The sequence below is a fragment of the Macaca mulatta genome, chromosome 2 (genome assembly GCF_049350105.2).
Source record: "Macaca mulatta isolate MMU2019108-1 chromosome 2, T2T-MMU8v2.0, whole genome shotgun sequence".
Classification (NCBI taxonomy): Eukaryota; Metazoa; Chordata; class Mammalia; order Primates; family Cercopithecidae; genus Macaca; species Macaca mulatta.
In genome coordinates, this window is record NC_133407.1 from 44,568,473 (window position 1) to 44,581,928 (window position 13,456).

The following is a 13,456-nucleotide window of genomic DNA, read 5'->3' on the forward strand; positions in this document are numbered from 1 at the left end:
AATACTTTTATTCATTCTGCCTCTCTCCATGTATATTTTTTTAACTGGTTGAGCATCCCTAATCTGAAAATCCAAAATTCAAAATCCAGAATGCACCAGCAAGCATTTCCTTTGAATATCCTGTTGGCACTCAAAAAGTTTTGGGTGTTTGGAACATTTGGGATTTTCAGATTAGGAGTGTTCAACCTGTATTCTTATGGGCCTTACAAAAACAGGCTACAGGTCAGACGTGGCCCTCTGACCCAGACTTTGGTGATCCTTAACCTATAATAAAGGTTCACAATCTTATATGTAAAATCATTGGGACCAAAAGTATTTCAGAATTCAGTTTTTCAGAGTTTCAAAAGGTAATCAGTATATACTATATGTAACATCCCCCAGTGGAGCCTAGGGTAGCACCCCACAATCAAATACATTAATTCTTATAGCACAGTGTATGAATACTTACAGTAAGTAATATAAGTACAGAGTGTAAATAGCCTCACACCAGTTCAGGTTAAGTTATACCCCTAAATGAGTACTTCGAATCAAAGACAAGATTTTAAAACTTTGTATTCAGAACTTTATGTATTTCAGAATTGCAGTTAAGGAATTATGGATTGAATTATTTCTACATGAAAATATGTTCTGGGTTTTAAGTAACTTAAGAACGAAGTTTTAGGCTGGGCACGGTGGCTCACACCTGTAATCCCAGCACTTTGGTAGGCTGAGGCAGACAGATCACTTGAGGCCAGGAGCTCAAGACCAGCCTGGCCAACATACTGTAACCCTGTCTCTACTAAAAATACAAAAAAATTAGCTGGGTGTGGTGGCACATGCCTGTAATCCCAGCTACTTGGGAAGCTGAGGCATGAGAATCACTTGAACGCAGGAGGGAGAGGTTGCAGTGAGCCCAGACTGCACCACTGCGTTCCAGTCTGGGCAACAGAGACTCTGTCTCCAAATAAATAAATAAGACTTTTATAATACTTGTCATTTGTAAATTAGGGATTTCCTTTATAATATGTGTTTTGTTTTATAAATTACTATCATGTGTATTCATTAGTAATGAAGAACTTCCCATTATAATCAATGACATGTAAGATAAACTGAATTTTTTATAATGTTCCTTATCACACAGTGTAATATTTACCCATTTCCCCATTTAGTTCTTGGATGAAATTTCATCTACTGAAACTAAAGAGTCCAGTGGTACGAGTGAGCCTGTGCACCTGAAAGAAGGGTAATTTAATCAAATTAGACGTGAAAGTCATGTATCAGTATAGATATTAAGTAAGTACAAAGAGCGTGGGTCTAAGAGTGAGGAGATCTGGCATTATGTTCTGTGTTAGAACTGCCAAAATTAGCAGTCAGGTAAGTCACCTTTACTGTCCTACAAACTTTATGGCAGAAAAGCATGATTTCCTGTGCATACAGTCCTAGAGTTGTTTTGCAATTATAGTGAGATGATGGGTATTTAGAGTACTTTAAAAAAGTAACAGCACTATTAGTCTTAATGTACAGTGTTCATTATAAGTTAAGGGGGGAATCACTCATTTGGTCCTTTTTTGTTCTGCATAGTACAATTAAAAATATTAAATTAATTAAAGACCTTAATCCTTTAGTATGGCCAAAATAAATGCAACAGTCATGGATGGCAAAAACATTTCTATATATTTAATATAATCTTACACAACTATTCATGTCATTTAAAATTAAAGGATACTTCTTTGTTTTGGATTAACTTTTGATTTTTGTAGCTAAATGTTTACATCTGTTATGTTGGCAGTGAGATGTATAAAAGAGCTCAGGGAAGAACTCGGATTGGAAAAAAGAATTTTAAGAAGCGATGGTTCTGCTTAACAAGCAGAGAGCTCACCTACCACAAACAGCCAGGTAGTTGTGTTTATGCTTTATTATGGGGTTTTTCCTGGTTCTCGGTGTAGGTTTCTTTGCCGCTTATTGTGACTCTAGTGAATCCTTTCAGTAATATTACTATAGTTTGTGGTTTCTCCATACGTACTAAGAATGAAAAAATATTTGACAGTAACCCTATGTATATTATGCTTTTCTCACATTAAATTTCTTGAGTTTCTGAAAATGGTATTCCTTTAGTGTGCTCTGTTTTCTAAAAATCCGTAGTATTCCATACTGTTATTTATCAAAGAGCAACAGCTAAACCTCTTAGAACATGGGAGTTTCTTTAACTCTCAGAGGCAAAATTAGCAATATTCAATATCTAATAAATGAGAATATTTCTGTGCTTTGCTGGAAAATATCAGCTAGACATTCCCACAGTTACACCATAGATTGTGATACCTATTCTGTTGTCAAATTCATCCTAGGTTCTTAGCCAAGCTAACCCCAAGGTAGATGACTTAATAACTTGCCTTCTGAGAAGACTCTGTTGCTTGTACAAGTGGGCTATTTGTGTAAACGAAGCCATCTTCCTACAGTGTGATTTGAGAGCTGCAGAGAGGCAAAGCTTATCCCTCAGTAGACTGACAGAGTCCTTTAAATAAACTGCTTTTGAGTTTATTCCATTGGGGTGATTTTCCACAGAAGGCCAGGTGTGGTGGTTCATGCCTGTAATCCTAGCACTTTGGGAGGCAAAGGCGGGCGGATCACTTGAGGTCAGGAGTTTGAGACCAGCCTGACCAACATGGCGAAATCCCATCTCTACTAAAAATACAAAAAAATTAGCCGGGCATGGTGTCACATGCCTGTAGTCCCAGCTACTCTGGAGGCTGAAGCAGGAGAATCGCTTGAACCCGGGAGGCAGAGGCTGCAGTAAGCCGAGATCGTGCCATTGCACTCTAGCCTGGGTGACAGAGCAAGACTCCATCTCAAAAAAAAAAAAAAAAGGAATTATCCACAGAAGACCATTAGCTTCTGATATTTTAGCAAGAAGAATTTAGTATCTAGATCTCAGATTCTCAGATCACATCTATATAGTAGAATCCCTTCTGTCCAAAATAATCAGGATCCAGAGATGTTCATTTAACCAAGCCAAAAGGTTGGTTAAAGCGAGAATCATTTAAAAGTAAACAAAAAGATGCATACAGATCTTAAATATTTATGTATTTGTTTACCAGCATTTTGGTAGAGAACCATGATTATTTCTTTGACTATTGACCTATAGATCAGATTTCCTGTCTTTCTTGTGTAAATATACCCATAATGCATCAGTTTTCAGGTTGATTTCTCCAAGGTAAATCTAGAACTTAGATACTTGAAAAGTAATCCAAGCACAAAATCCTCTTAGATTTTCAGGATAGTTACACTAGTCTTTTACAGCTGTCTTACCCCCACATAAATCAGCCTTATTTGTGGAGGTATGCATCTCCTTTTTAGAGGGTTTTCAAAGCATTTACCTGATTTTCAAATAAGTAATAAACCTCTTGGTAGTGGCCACTTACTTTGTCTCTTTATGTGAAGTAAATCATAATTACAACATAGAAAACTAGCATAAATAAGTTTAGCAACAAACCCAACGGACTTGGTAAGCAAAACAGCCTAACCGATGGAAGTAGAAGGGCGCAGGCTTAACAGAGTACCCAAGCAACCACAAGCGTTTAGCATCCCGTGAGCAGCATTCAGTATGTTTTACAGAGGAAATGGAGAGTCTGTTAATCCGTCAAATCTGTTAGGTAAAGATCTGTTAAGAGAGCTTCTGCTGTAAATTCTGGAGTAATACATCAGATATAGGGTGCTTTAAAGAGGATATAATACAGTTAAGTAGAGTGCTTCAGTGGAGACTCTTGAATAGTAGAGTGATAAGGAAAAATTTTTATTTCATAATTCTTCGTTAGGAATGGCTTAGCCAGAATGACTACATGTGTCCCAATATATTAGAAAGATATAAGAAACCAAATGCATTATGCTTTTGGGTATATTACCCAGATAATTTGTTATAACATTTACATATTCAAATAACTAAAATTCAGTAGGCTACATATATGCCCTTTCAGATAGCTGCTTTTTTTTTTTGGAGACAGAGTCTCACTCTTGTCACCCAGGCTGGAGGGCAGTGGCATGATCTTGGCCAAGGCAACCTCTGCCTCTCAGATTCAAGTGATTCTCCTGCCTCAGCCTCCTGAGTAGCTGGGATTACAGGTGCCCGCCACCACACCCAGCGAATTTTTGTATTTTTAGTAGAGACAGGGTTTCACCATTTTGGCCAGGCTGGTCTTGGACTCCTGACCTCGTGACCTGCCTGCCTCGGCCTCCTAAAGTGCTGAGATTACAGGTGTGAGCCAGCGTGCCCAGCCCAGATAGCATTTTTTAAGCTAAGCATATTCTGAATGTTTTAGAAATTATAACTTATTGAATACTATATAAATGTTCTCACCTGTGCATAGCAGTGGGTGCTAATTATGTTTACATTAATGGTACATTTAAATAAAAGTTAAGGTAAATTAGTCATTCTCTATGAATAAATGAGTTCTTTTTTCCTCATTTAAAGCATTTTCTAATCTAAACCAATATTCTGAAGTATTTTTTGGTTTATAATCTTCTTTAAGAATTAGATAGCTATGGACCCCTTTGTCTAGAAAACTGTACCTACAAACAGACAAAAAATTGTGCATGTAACTTCAGGGAGTTCATAGACACAAAATTTTGCATAATAATTTCAGGGAGTTCATAGACCTAAAGTTCATCTATGATTCTCAAGTTAAGAACCTCTGTTCTTGCCGGGTGCAGTGGCTCACGCCTGTGATCCCAACACTTTGGGAAGCTGAAGCAGGTGGATCATGAGGTCCGGAGATCAAGACCATCCTGGCCAATGTGGTGAAACCCCATCTCTACTAAAAAAACAAAAATTAGCCAGATGTGGTGGCGTGCATCTGTAGTCCCAGCTACTTGGGAGGCTGAGGCAGGAGAATTGCTTGAACCTGAGAGGTGGTGGCTGCAGTGAGCCAAGATCATGCCATTGCACTCCAGCCTGGGTGACAGAGGGAGACTCTGTCTCCAAAAACAAAAAAGAATCTCTGTTCTGTCCACTGATTTTAAGAGAACAAAATTCTCTAGAATGATGAGGCTACTAGAGGTATAAAATAGACACATTAGAAGCTACATTGTTTTTAAGCCTTAAGAAATTTAAAATTTTGGAATGACATTGGAGGAATGAGATATGAAATTTCAAGCTTATTTACCAAAGCCTGTGGTTTTAAGCTTCCATGCTTTTTGTTTTAACTATTTTGATGGATCTTTCCAAAATATATTACATGCTTCCCTGCCTTCTAAAAAAGAGTTCATTGAACGTAAGTTAACATCTTCTAGATGACTTGGGGCTACCGTTGATAATATTAATTGTTATATGGATTCTGATTTAGTGATATTTTCAGGGCTGCTTAAGGGTGTGTGCAGCTGTTTACTCCAGCTAAATGCATTTACTCCGCAGCTAAATGCCTTGGACTGCTGTGCTTTTTGTGTTCCTGTGTTCGCTTTATACAGTTTTTCTCTATCCTTTGTGGTAAGGCTGCGATCTTACATTTCTTGTGATGTCTGTGAACCATAATATAACACCTTACTCCCATCCCATCACCCACCTCTGTTTTTTACAGCAATGTACTATGAGTGAGGATGCAAGTGCTATGTTTGTTTAAATTATACCTAAGATTAAAAGGCTTTGAATGAAAACATCAGGACTTTCTCCTATAAATAAAATACCTGGGCTTTGTATTCTCTGTTTGGTTGTTGAGCAAATGTTTTGCTTACTTCCAGTTTCCCTGCTGTTTTCTAGATAGCCAAGACTGCTAGTTAAGTAGTCTTTTGCTACACTTACTATGTGACTTTGGTGTCTGAAAGAATACCTCCCAAATTTCCTGTAACATAGACTTAAATCATTGAGTCTTTCACTCTATCTTCCTATTATACAGTAGTAGTGTGAATTAAGTATTTCTGTCCATTAGTGTCAAATAATATGGTCCTTTCACACTTTACTGGAAAATGAATTAGTAGAATTTTCTCTGTTTTAAGGATTTTTCTTCAATAAGTTGTTAAATTTTTGAGGCCCCTTTAGGCAAGTGCTAACAGGCAATAGTAAGCAACTAATCAGTAGAGTTAAACTAACATGTAGCAAATGAATATTATCAGACACTCAGCCATCAGTCGTGATTACCTTGAGAGATTTTTATGGCCATGTGTACTTATGATTATGATTTTATACTCCTTTACTATAATTTAGTCATCTTCTACAAGTAAAAGTTCTCTTAGTTATATGTGGAGATCAAACTAGTTATTGATGTTCCAGCCTCTTTATGTCTCATTCAGCCTCATCTTTTGCAGTATCCATATGTAGTTTCACCAGACTACTTTTTGCAGTTCCTTCTTTACATCTTTTACATGTTCTTTTGCATTCATGCTTTTGCATATGTACCTAAAAATATCTACCTAAAAATTCCTTTATTTTCTTCTTTACCTGTGTAATCTGTTGTCCTTTAAGTCTTAGATCAAGTGTCAGCTCTTTATGGAAGCCATTGTAAGCCTCATCTACCTCAGTGTTGCTATTCCCTTACTGTCTATCTTTAGCCACATGGCATACTGTGTATGTAAAAAGTAATGACTTTTTTCCATCTCTTAAGATCCTCAGTGGTAAGGACCCATATTATTACTAGTGGCATAAAGGTATATAGTAAGTATTCTTCAAAGGATACCATGTCTTCCATATATGCTGTCATCTGAATTACATTAAGAACCACTTGTCTTTCTAAAATTTCTGCCAGGCGTACTAATTCATCTTTGAAATTCTGTTCTGTAAAATTTAATTAGATACTGTCTTCTTTGGGGAGACCTGTTATACACATATACATACACACAACTTTCATGTGACATTAAATGTCCTAGCTTATATAGCCAGCCCTACCCTAGCTTATATAACCAATGGACATTGTAAAAGAAATGTCCATGATATTTTAAACATAAATGCTTAAAACACTGAGGTTAACATGGTTTTCATCTGCCTGTATTTTCACATACAGGGCTCTGCAGCTTTTTTTTTCTCTGATAGCTAAAGAACAAAATACATAATTGATTCAATCATGCATTTATTCAACAGGTGTTTTATTGAGTGCCTACTATGTACCAGACACTGTTCTAGGCTCTGGAGAGAAAAGTAGTAAACAAAACATATCAAAATCCCTGCCCTTATAGATCTTTACTAAGAGACAATAAACAGTAAAAAGAGAAAATTATATTTATGTTGGATTATTATAAATGAGATGAACAAAAAAGAAGCAAGGACAAGGAACAGAAAATGATGGGTTCAGTGAGGTGAGTTAAAATATTAAAAGGTCTAACCAGGGAAGGCTTCACTGAGAAAGTGACATTTGAGCAAAGACCTAAACCTAAAGATGGTCAGCGAGTGAACCATGTGGATATTTGCACTAAAAGTGTCACAGAAATAGCTAACAGCACCCAGAACAAATGCCTAGAAATAGAAGCATGCCTGGAGTGTTGAAGAGATAAGAGAAAGCTCTTGTGGCTGGAAAAAAATGAAGAAGAGGGTAGGTCATAGGAATTAAGATCAAAAAGGTCATAGAAGTGCTAGATTTTATAGGACCTTGTGGGCTTTTACTTTGAGTAAAATGGAAAGACATTGGAGAGGTTTAAGCAGAAGAATGGCATTGTTTAACTTATGTCTTAATAGGATAACTTATGTCTGTGGAGTGTTACATGGAGAATGAATGAAGGGTACAGGGAAACCAATTAAGAGACTATTAAAATATTCTAGAGGAGAGAAGAGAATGGCTTGGATCTGTTGGTAGCAGTAGAAATGATAAAAATGGATCACATTCTGAATCTATTTTAAAGATGGTACCCAGAGGATTAGATACTGGGAGTGAGAGAAAAAGGCACGTTAAGGATAATTCCAAGGATTTGGGCATGAAGTTGACTTTTAAAAATAGATACAGAACTCTTTTTGAGGAAAAAGAAAAAGAAGAAGCAAAGAAGAGGAACAGAAAATGATGGAGTCAGTGTAAAACTGAACTTAAAAAAAAAAAAAAAAGAGTCCTGGTAATGGTAGAAAAAAAACCAAGAGTCCTGGTAATGGTAGAGAAGCTTGTATTAAACTAAGTCTCATAGATAACAATTATAAACCTTGAGCAGAATATATATAACAATTCTTTGAAGAATTTGATCCTTGAAAGAAAGGAACAGTGCTGGCTAAGATTTATTGATTGATTGAGATGGAGTTTCATTCTTGTTGCCCAGGCTGGAGTGCAGTGGCGCAATCTCAGCTCACTGCAACCTCTGCCTCCCGGGTTTAAGCGATTCTCCTGTCTCAGCCTCCCCAGTAGCTGAGATTACAGGCATGTGCCACCATGCCCGGCTAATTTTGTATTTTTAGTAGAGACGGGGTTTCTCCATGTGGGTCAGGCTGGTCTCGAACTCCCAACCTCAGGGGATTAACCCACCTTGGCCTCCCAAAGTGCTGGGATTACAGGCATGAGCCACTGCGCCTGGCCTAAGATTTATTTTTATACAGCTTGGGAATAAAGCACTCCCAGTCTAGTCAGTATGAGGTAGTGCTAAAATGCAAGCAGAAAACTAAGCTTTATTGGCTTGAGATACCAAAGGATAACGTTTAGGGCTATCAGAGAGGCTGGAAATTGAGGCATAAAGAGGAGTTCTTCAGTCTGCTTGTTAACTCCTCTGAAATCTTTAGTTGACTCTTAAACTGCTCATGCAAGAGGGACCTGTCCCCATAGGGGCTAGTGAAAAACAATAACTGAAAACTAAAAAGATGAGCAGAGACTTCAGTTTCTGTCCCCTCAAAGGAGACAGAATTTGGAATTTTACTTAGAGAGCTTAGCAAACGCTTCAGTATTTTCATCAAAATCTCAAGAGTGGTGGCTCAGTTGTAAAGACTATGTTCTAGGATTAAGAATAAACAAAGTATAGTATAAACAAAGTATAAAACCAACCCTCACAATAACCACCAATGATGTAACTTCAAGGGAAGGTAACTGAATCCATAGTTTCTACAGTGTTTTATTCATGATGGCCAGTATGTAATGGAACATTAACAACTAAAGAAGAAACACAGAACTATAATGCATAATCTGGAGAAAAGGTGATCAGTAGAAGTAGACCCCTAGATGATTTACATGTTGGAATTAGCAGATGTGAACTTTAAAGCCTCTGTTACAAATATTTCAAGGACTTGGTGGAAAAGTAGTCATCGTGAGTAAAGAAATGGGGAATCTCAGCCAAAAAAGAAAAAAAAAAAAGGAATCAAATGAAAATCCTAGAATTGAAAAGCATAATACCTGACATGAAAAATCTGATGGGCTTAACAGCAGTTTGGTTCACTGAACTTGAAGATAGATCAGTAGAAATGAAAGAAATGAACCAATCTAGAACACAGAAAAGACTGGGGGAAAATGAACAAAACCTCAGTGACCCTTTACTACAATATCAGGTAGTCTAACATATGCATGGTTGGTGTCCCAGAAGGAGAGTAGAGAAAGAATTGGACCAAAAAAAAAAATTGTTTTTGAAGAAATAATGGCCTAAAATTTCCCATATTTGATGAAACAGTATCTTATAGATCTGAGATGCTCAGTGAACTGAAAGCATGATAAACACAAAGGAAACTGCACTTAGACATACAATAGTCAAACCAGAGATAAAGAGAAAATCTCACAAGCAGAGAAACAAAAAACAAGATACATACGGGGGAACAACAGTACAGTTGACAGCCAACTAACTCCTCATAAAAAGCAACTAAAACCGGAGGACAGTGGAATAATCTCTTTAAAATGCTGAAGAACAAAAGTGTCAACCTAACATTCTACAGAAAATTTTCTTCAAAAATGAAAATATATTTTAAATAAATGAAAGCTGAGAGAGACTCTATCGTGAGCAAGCCTGCACTATAGGAAATGCTAAAGGAAATTCTTCAGGCTGAAAGGAAATAATACCAGATGGAAACTTAGATCTACAAGAAGGAATAAAGAGCACTGGAAATGGTAAATATGTGGGTAAATGTAGGAATGCCTGTTTTGCTGTTTTTTTTTCTCCATTTCTTTAAAAAGCTGTTTGATGCAAAATGTGTAACATTTAATTATAGGGTTTATAACATATCTGGATATGAAATATATGACAGTTACAGCACAAAGGAAGGGGGTGGAGTAAATTATTCCAAGTAAGTGATGCAAGAATAATTTTAAGTAGATTGTGATGAGTTAAGGCTGTATATTATAATATCTAGAACAAAAATTTAGGAAAAAACTTGATATAACTAATCCATCCCCTCTCCTCCTCCCAAACAATAAATAAATTAAAATGTGAGGAAAGGAAGAACAGAGGAGCAATCAAATGAGGTGAGACAGAAAACGAATAGCAAAGTGATAGCTTAAACCCAGCCATATCAATAATTACAGTAAAAGTAAATGAACTACATTACATTGAAAATCACAGACTGTCAGACTATATATTTTAAAAAGCAAGATCCAATAATATACTCCTACAACATATCCACATTAAATATATTATAAAGGCACAGATAGGTTGAAAGTAATTCGGTGGAGAAAGACGAGTAAACAGGAAGCAGTAATCCCAGACCAAGTAGATGTCAAAATGACTTTTACCAAATACGTTTGGGCACATTTTATAATGACAGAAGGAGCACATAATCCTAAACGTGTACATACCTAATTACAACTTCATTGTAGTTGGAGAAAAAAACAGAATTGAAATAGGACATCTACAATTCTAGTTGAATTTTTTTTTCTTTTCTTTTGTTTTGTTTTTGAGACAGGGTCTTGCTGTGTCTCCCAAGCTGGAGTGCACAGACATAACTCACTGCAGCCTCGACCTCCTGAGCTCAAGAGATCCTCCTGCCTCTGCCTCCTGTGTACCTGGGACCACAGGTGGACGCCACCACATCTGGCTAATTTTCTTGATTTTTCGTAGCTGCAAGGTCTCACTTTGTTGCCCAGGCTGGTCTCAAACTCCTGGACCCAAGTGATCCTCCTGCCTTGGCCTAGAATTACAGGTATGAGCCACCACACCTGGCCTGTACTCAGATATTTTAATAGTCTTCTCTCAGCAATTGTTAGAGCAGCTGGCACAAGAACCAGTTTTCTTACAGAAGTTTGGAATAATACTATCAGTCACCTTGATCTAATTTACACATTTATGGGACACTGAGCCAAACAGGTGCAGAATACATATTCTTTTGAAATGTGCATTGGACCATTCAGTAAAATAGGCCACCACATGCTGGGCCTGGAGTCTCAGTAAATATCAAAAGACTGACTTTTTACAAAGTATGTTCTCTGATCACAACAGAATTAATGACAATATGATATCTAGAAGAGCCCCAAATATTTGGAAATTAAATAAAATACTTCTAAGCAATCTATAGATTGAAGAATTCACAAGGAAACTCAAAAATATTTTTAACTTAAATGATAGAATGCAACAAATATATCGAAGTTTGTGGGATACAGCTAAAACAGTACATAAAGGGAAAATGATTGTTATAAATATATTTGTATTAGCAACTAAGGAAAATCTTTTGAGTCTTTATAGGTTAGGCAAAGATTTCTTACATATATAACTAAATGTATGGTCTATAAAAGAAAATAATAAATTGGATCTCATCAAAATTCAAAAACATTTCAAAAGAGGATCATTAAGAAAATGAAAAACTAAGCAACAGACTGGAAGAAAATATGTTCAAAACCCTTATCTGATATACTTGTATCCAGAATTTTCAAAAACCCAATTTAAAAAGAGGACGATATATATGAAAAAATATTTTATCAAAGAGATTATACAAATGGATAATAAGCATATGAAAAGATGCTCAACATCATTGGAAAATGCAAATTAAAACCACAATGAGATACCATTTCACACCAACTAGAGTGAGTGTCTGTAATAAATAAGACAGACAATACTAAATGTTGTTGAGAATGTGGAGAAACAGAAACCCTCATACATTTCCAATGGGAGGTAAAATAGGGGCTTTGACAAGCAATTGGGCAAGTTCTCAGAAAGTTAAACGTAAAACTACTATGCATGTAACGTAGCAATTCCACTGTTGGTTACCTACCCCAAAAGAAATGAAAACATACGCCCACACAAAGAATTGGAGTGAATGTTCAGAGCAGCATTATTCACAATAGCCGAAAACTAGAAGCAACCTAAATGTCTGTCAGCTGGTGAATGGGTAAACAAAATATGATATATAAACAATAGAACACTATTAGCAATACAGGCTGGCTGTGGTGGCTTACATCTGAAATCCCAGCACTTTGGGAGGCCAAGGTAGGAGGATGACTTGAGCTCAGGGGTTCCAGACCAGCCTGGGCAACATGGTGAAATCCTGTCTCTACAAAAAAATAATAATAATATTAAAGAATACTACTAGCAGTAAAAAAGATTGAACTACTGACACATGCTGCATGATGGATGAACTTCAAAAAATTATACTAAGTGAAAGAACTCAGACCCAATAAATTACATACTATATGATTCTATGTATACGAAGTATCCAGAAAAGACAAAGGTGTAGGAATAGAAAGTAGGTTAGTGGCTGCTTGGGACAGGTTGGGAACCAGTCCCAAGTAGCAGATTGGAGTATGAACAGGCATGAGGGATTTTATTGGTGGAATGAAGCTGTTCTAAAATTGATTTATGGTCATGGTTACACCACTCAGTAGAGTAACAAATGGACCTTCATTTGTACACTTAAACTGGATGAATTGACATGTCAAATAGGCTCACCTTAATAAAGCTTTTATTTTTTAAAAAAGGATAAAATCAATTATATATTTTCAACTTAAACTAGAAAATGAGACGATAAACCTAAAGTTAGTTGAAGAATGGCAAAAATAAAGATGAGAGTACAATCAGTGAAATAGGAAACAAACTAATAGTGAAGCATAACAAAGCCAAAAGCTTTAATAAAATTGAAAAATGCCTAGAAAGACTGATAAAAGAAAAAAAAATCAAACACAAAATTACCATAGTTAGGAATGAGAGACTACTACAAATTCTAATGACATTAAAAGACTAACCAGAAACTAATATGAACAACTTTATATCAATAAATTTGACAATTCAGATAAATGGACAAATTTCTTGGAAAACAATTTACTAAAACAGATGCAAGAAAAAAGAATATCTTTAAAACCCTGTATCTCTCCTTCTGATGAAATTTGTCCTAAAAAGGAATGCCAGGCTTAAATAGCTTTACTGGTAAAGTCGGCCAAACACTTAAGGAAGAAATAACGTCAACCTTACCCACAAAGTCTTTTAGAAAACAGGGAAAGAATACTTGCCAAGTCATCTTTTGAAGCCTGCATAACTCTGGTACTAAAACTAAAGATTTTTCAAGAAAAAATATATATAATGAATTAAATCCAGCAATATGTGAAAAGGACACTCCATAATGAAGTGGGGTTTGTCCCAAGTATGTAAAGTTGGTTTAATATCTGAGAACTAATCAACATAATTT

General features: G+C 36.2%; 1 protein-coding gene across 2 annotated transcripts in view; it reads left to right on the forward strand.

Annotated features, from left to right (window-relative positions):
- Positions 1–13,456, forward strand: part of RASA2 (RAS p21 protein activator 2) — a 124,633-nt gene that overhangs the window by 93,431 nt on the left and 17,746 nt on the right. Inside the window, exons 18-19 of one of the 2 annotated variants that reach the window (XM_001112747.5) lie at positions 1,149–1,222; positions 1,769–1,878. In XM_001112747.5, coding sequence (XP_001112747.2) covers positions 1,149–1,222; positions 1,769–1,878 — 184 coding nt within the window. The remainder of the gene's footprint in view (positions 1–1,148; positions 1,223–1,768; positions 1,879–13,456) is intronic. The other variant, XM_015131999.3, reaches the window with a different exon arrangement.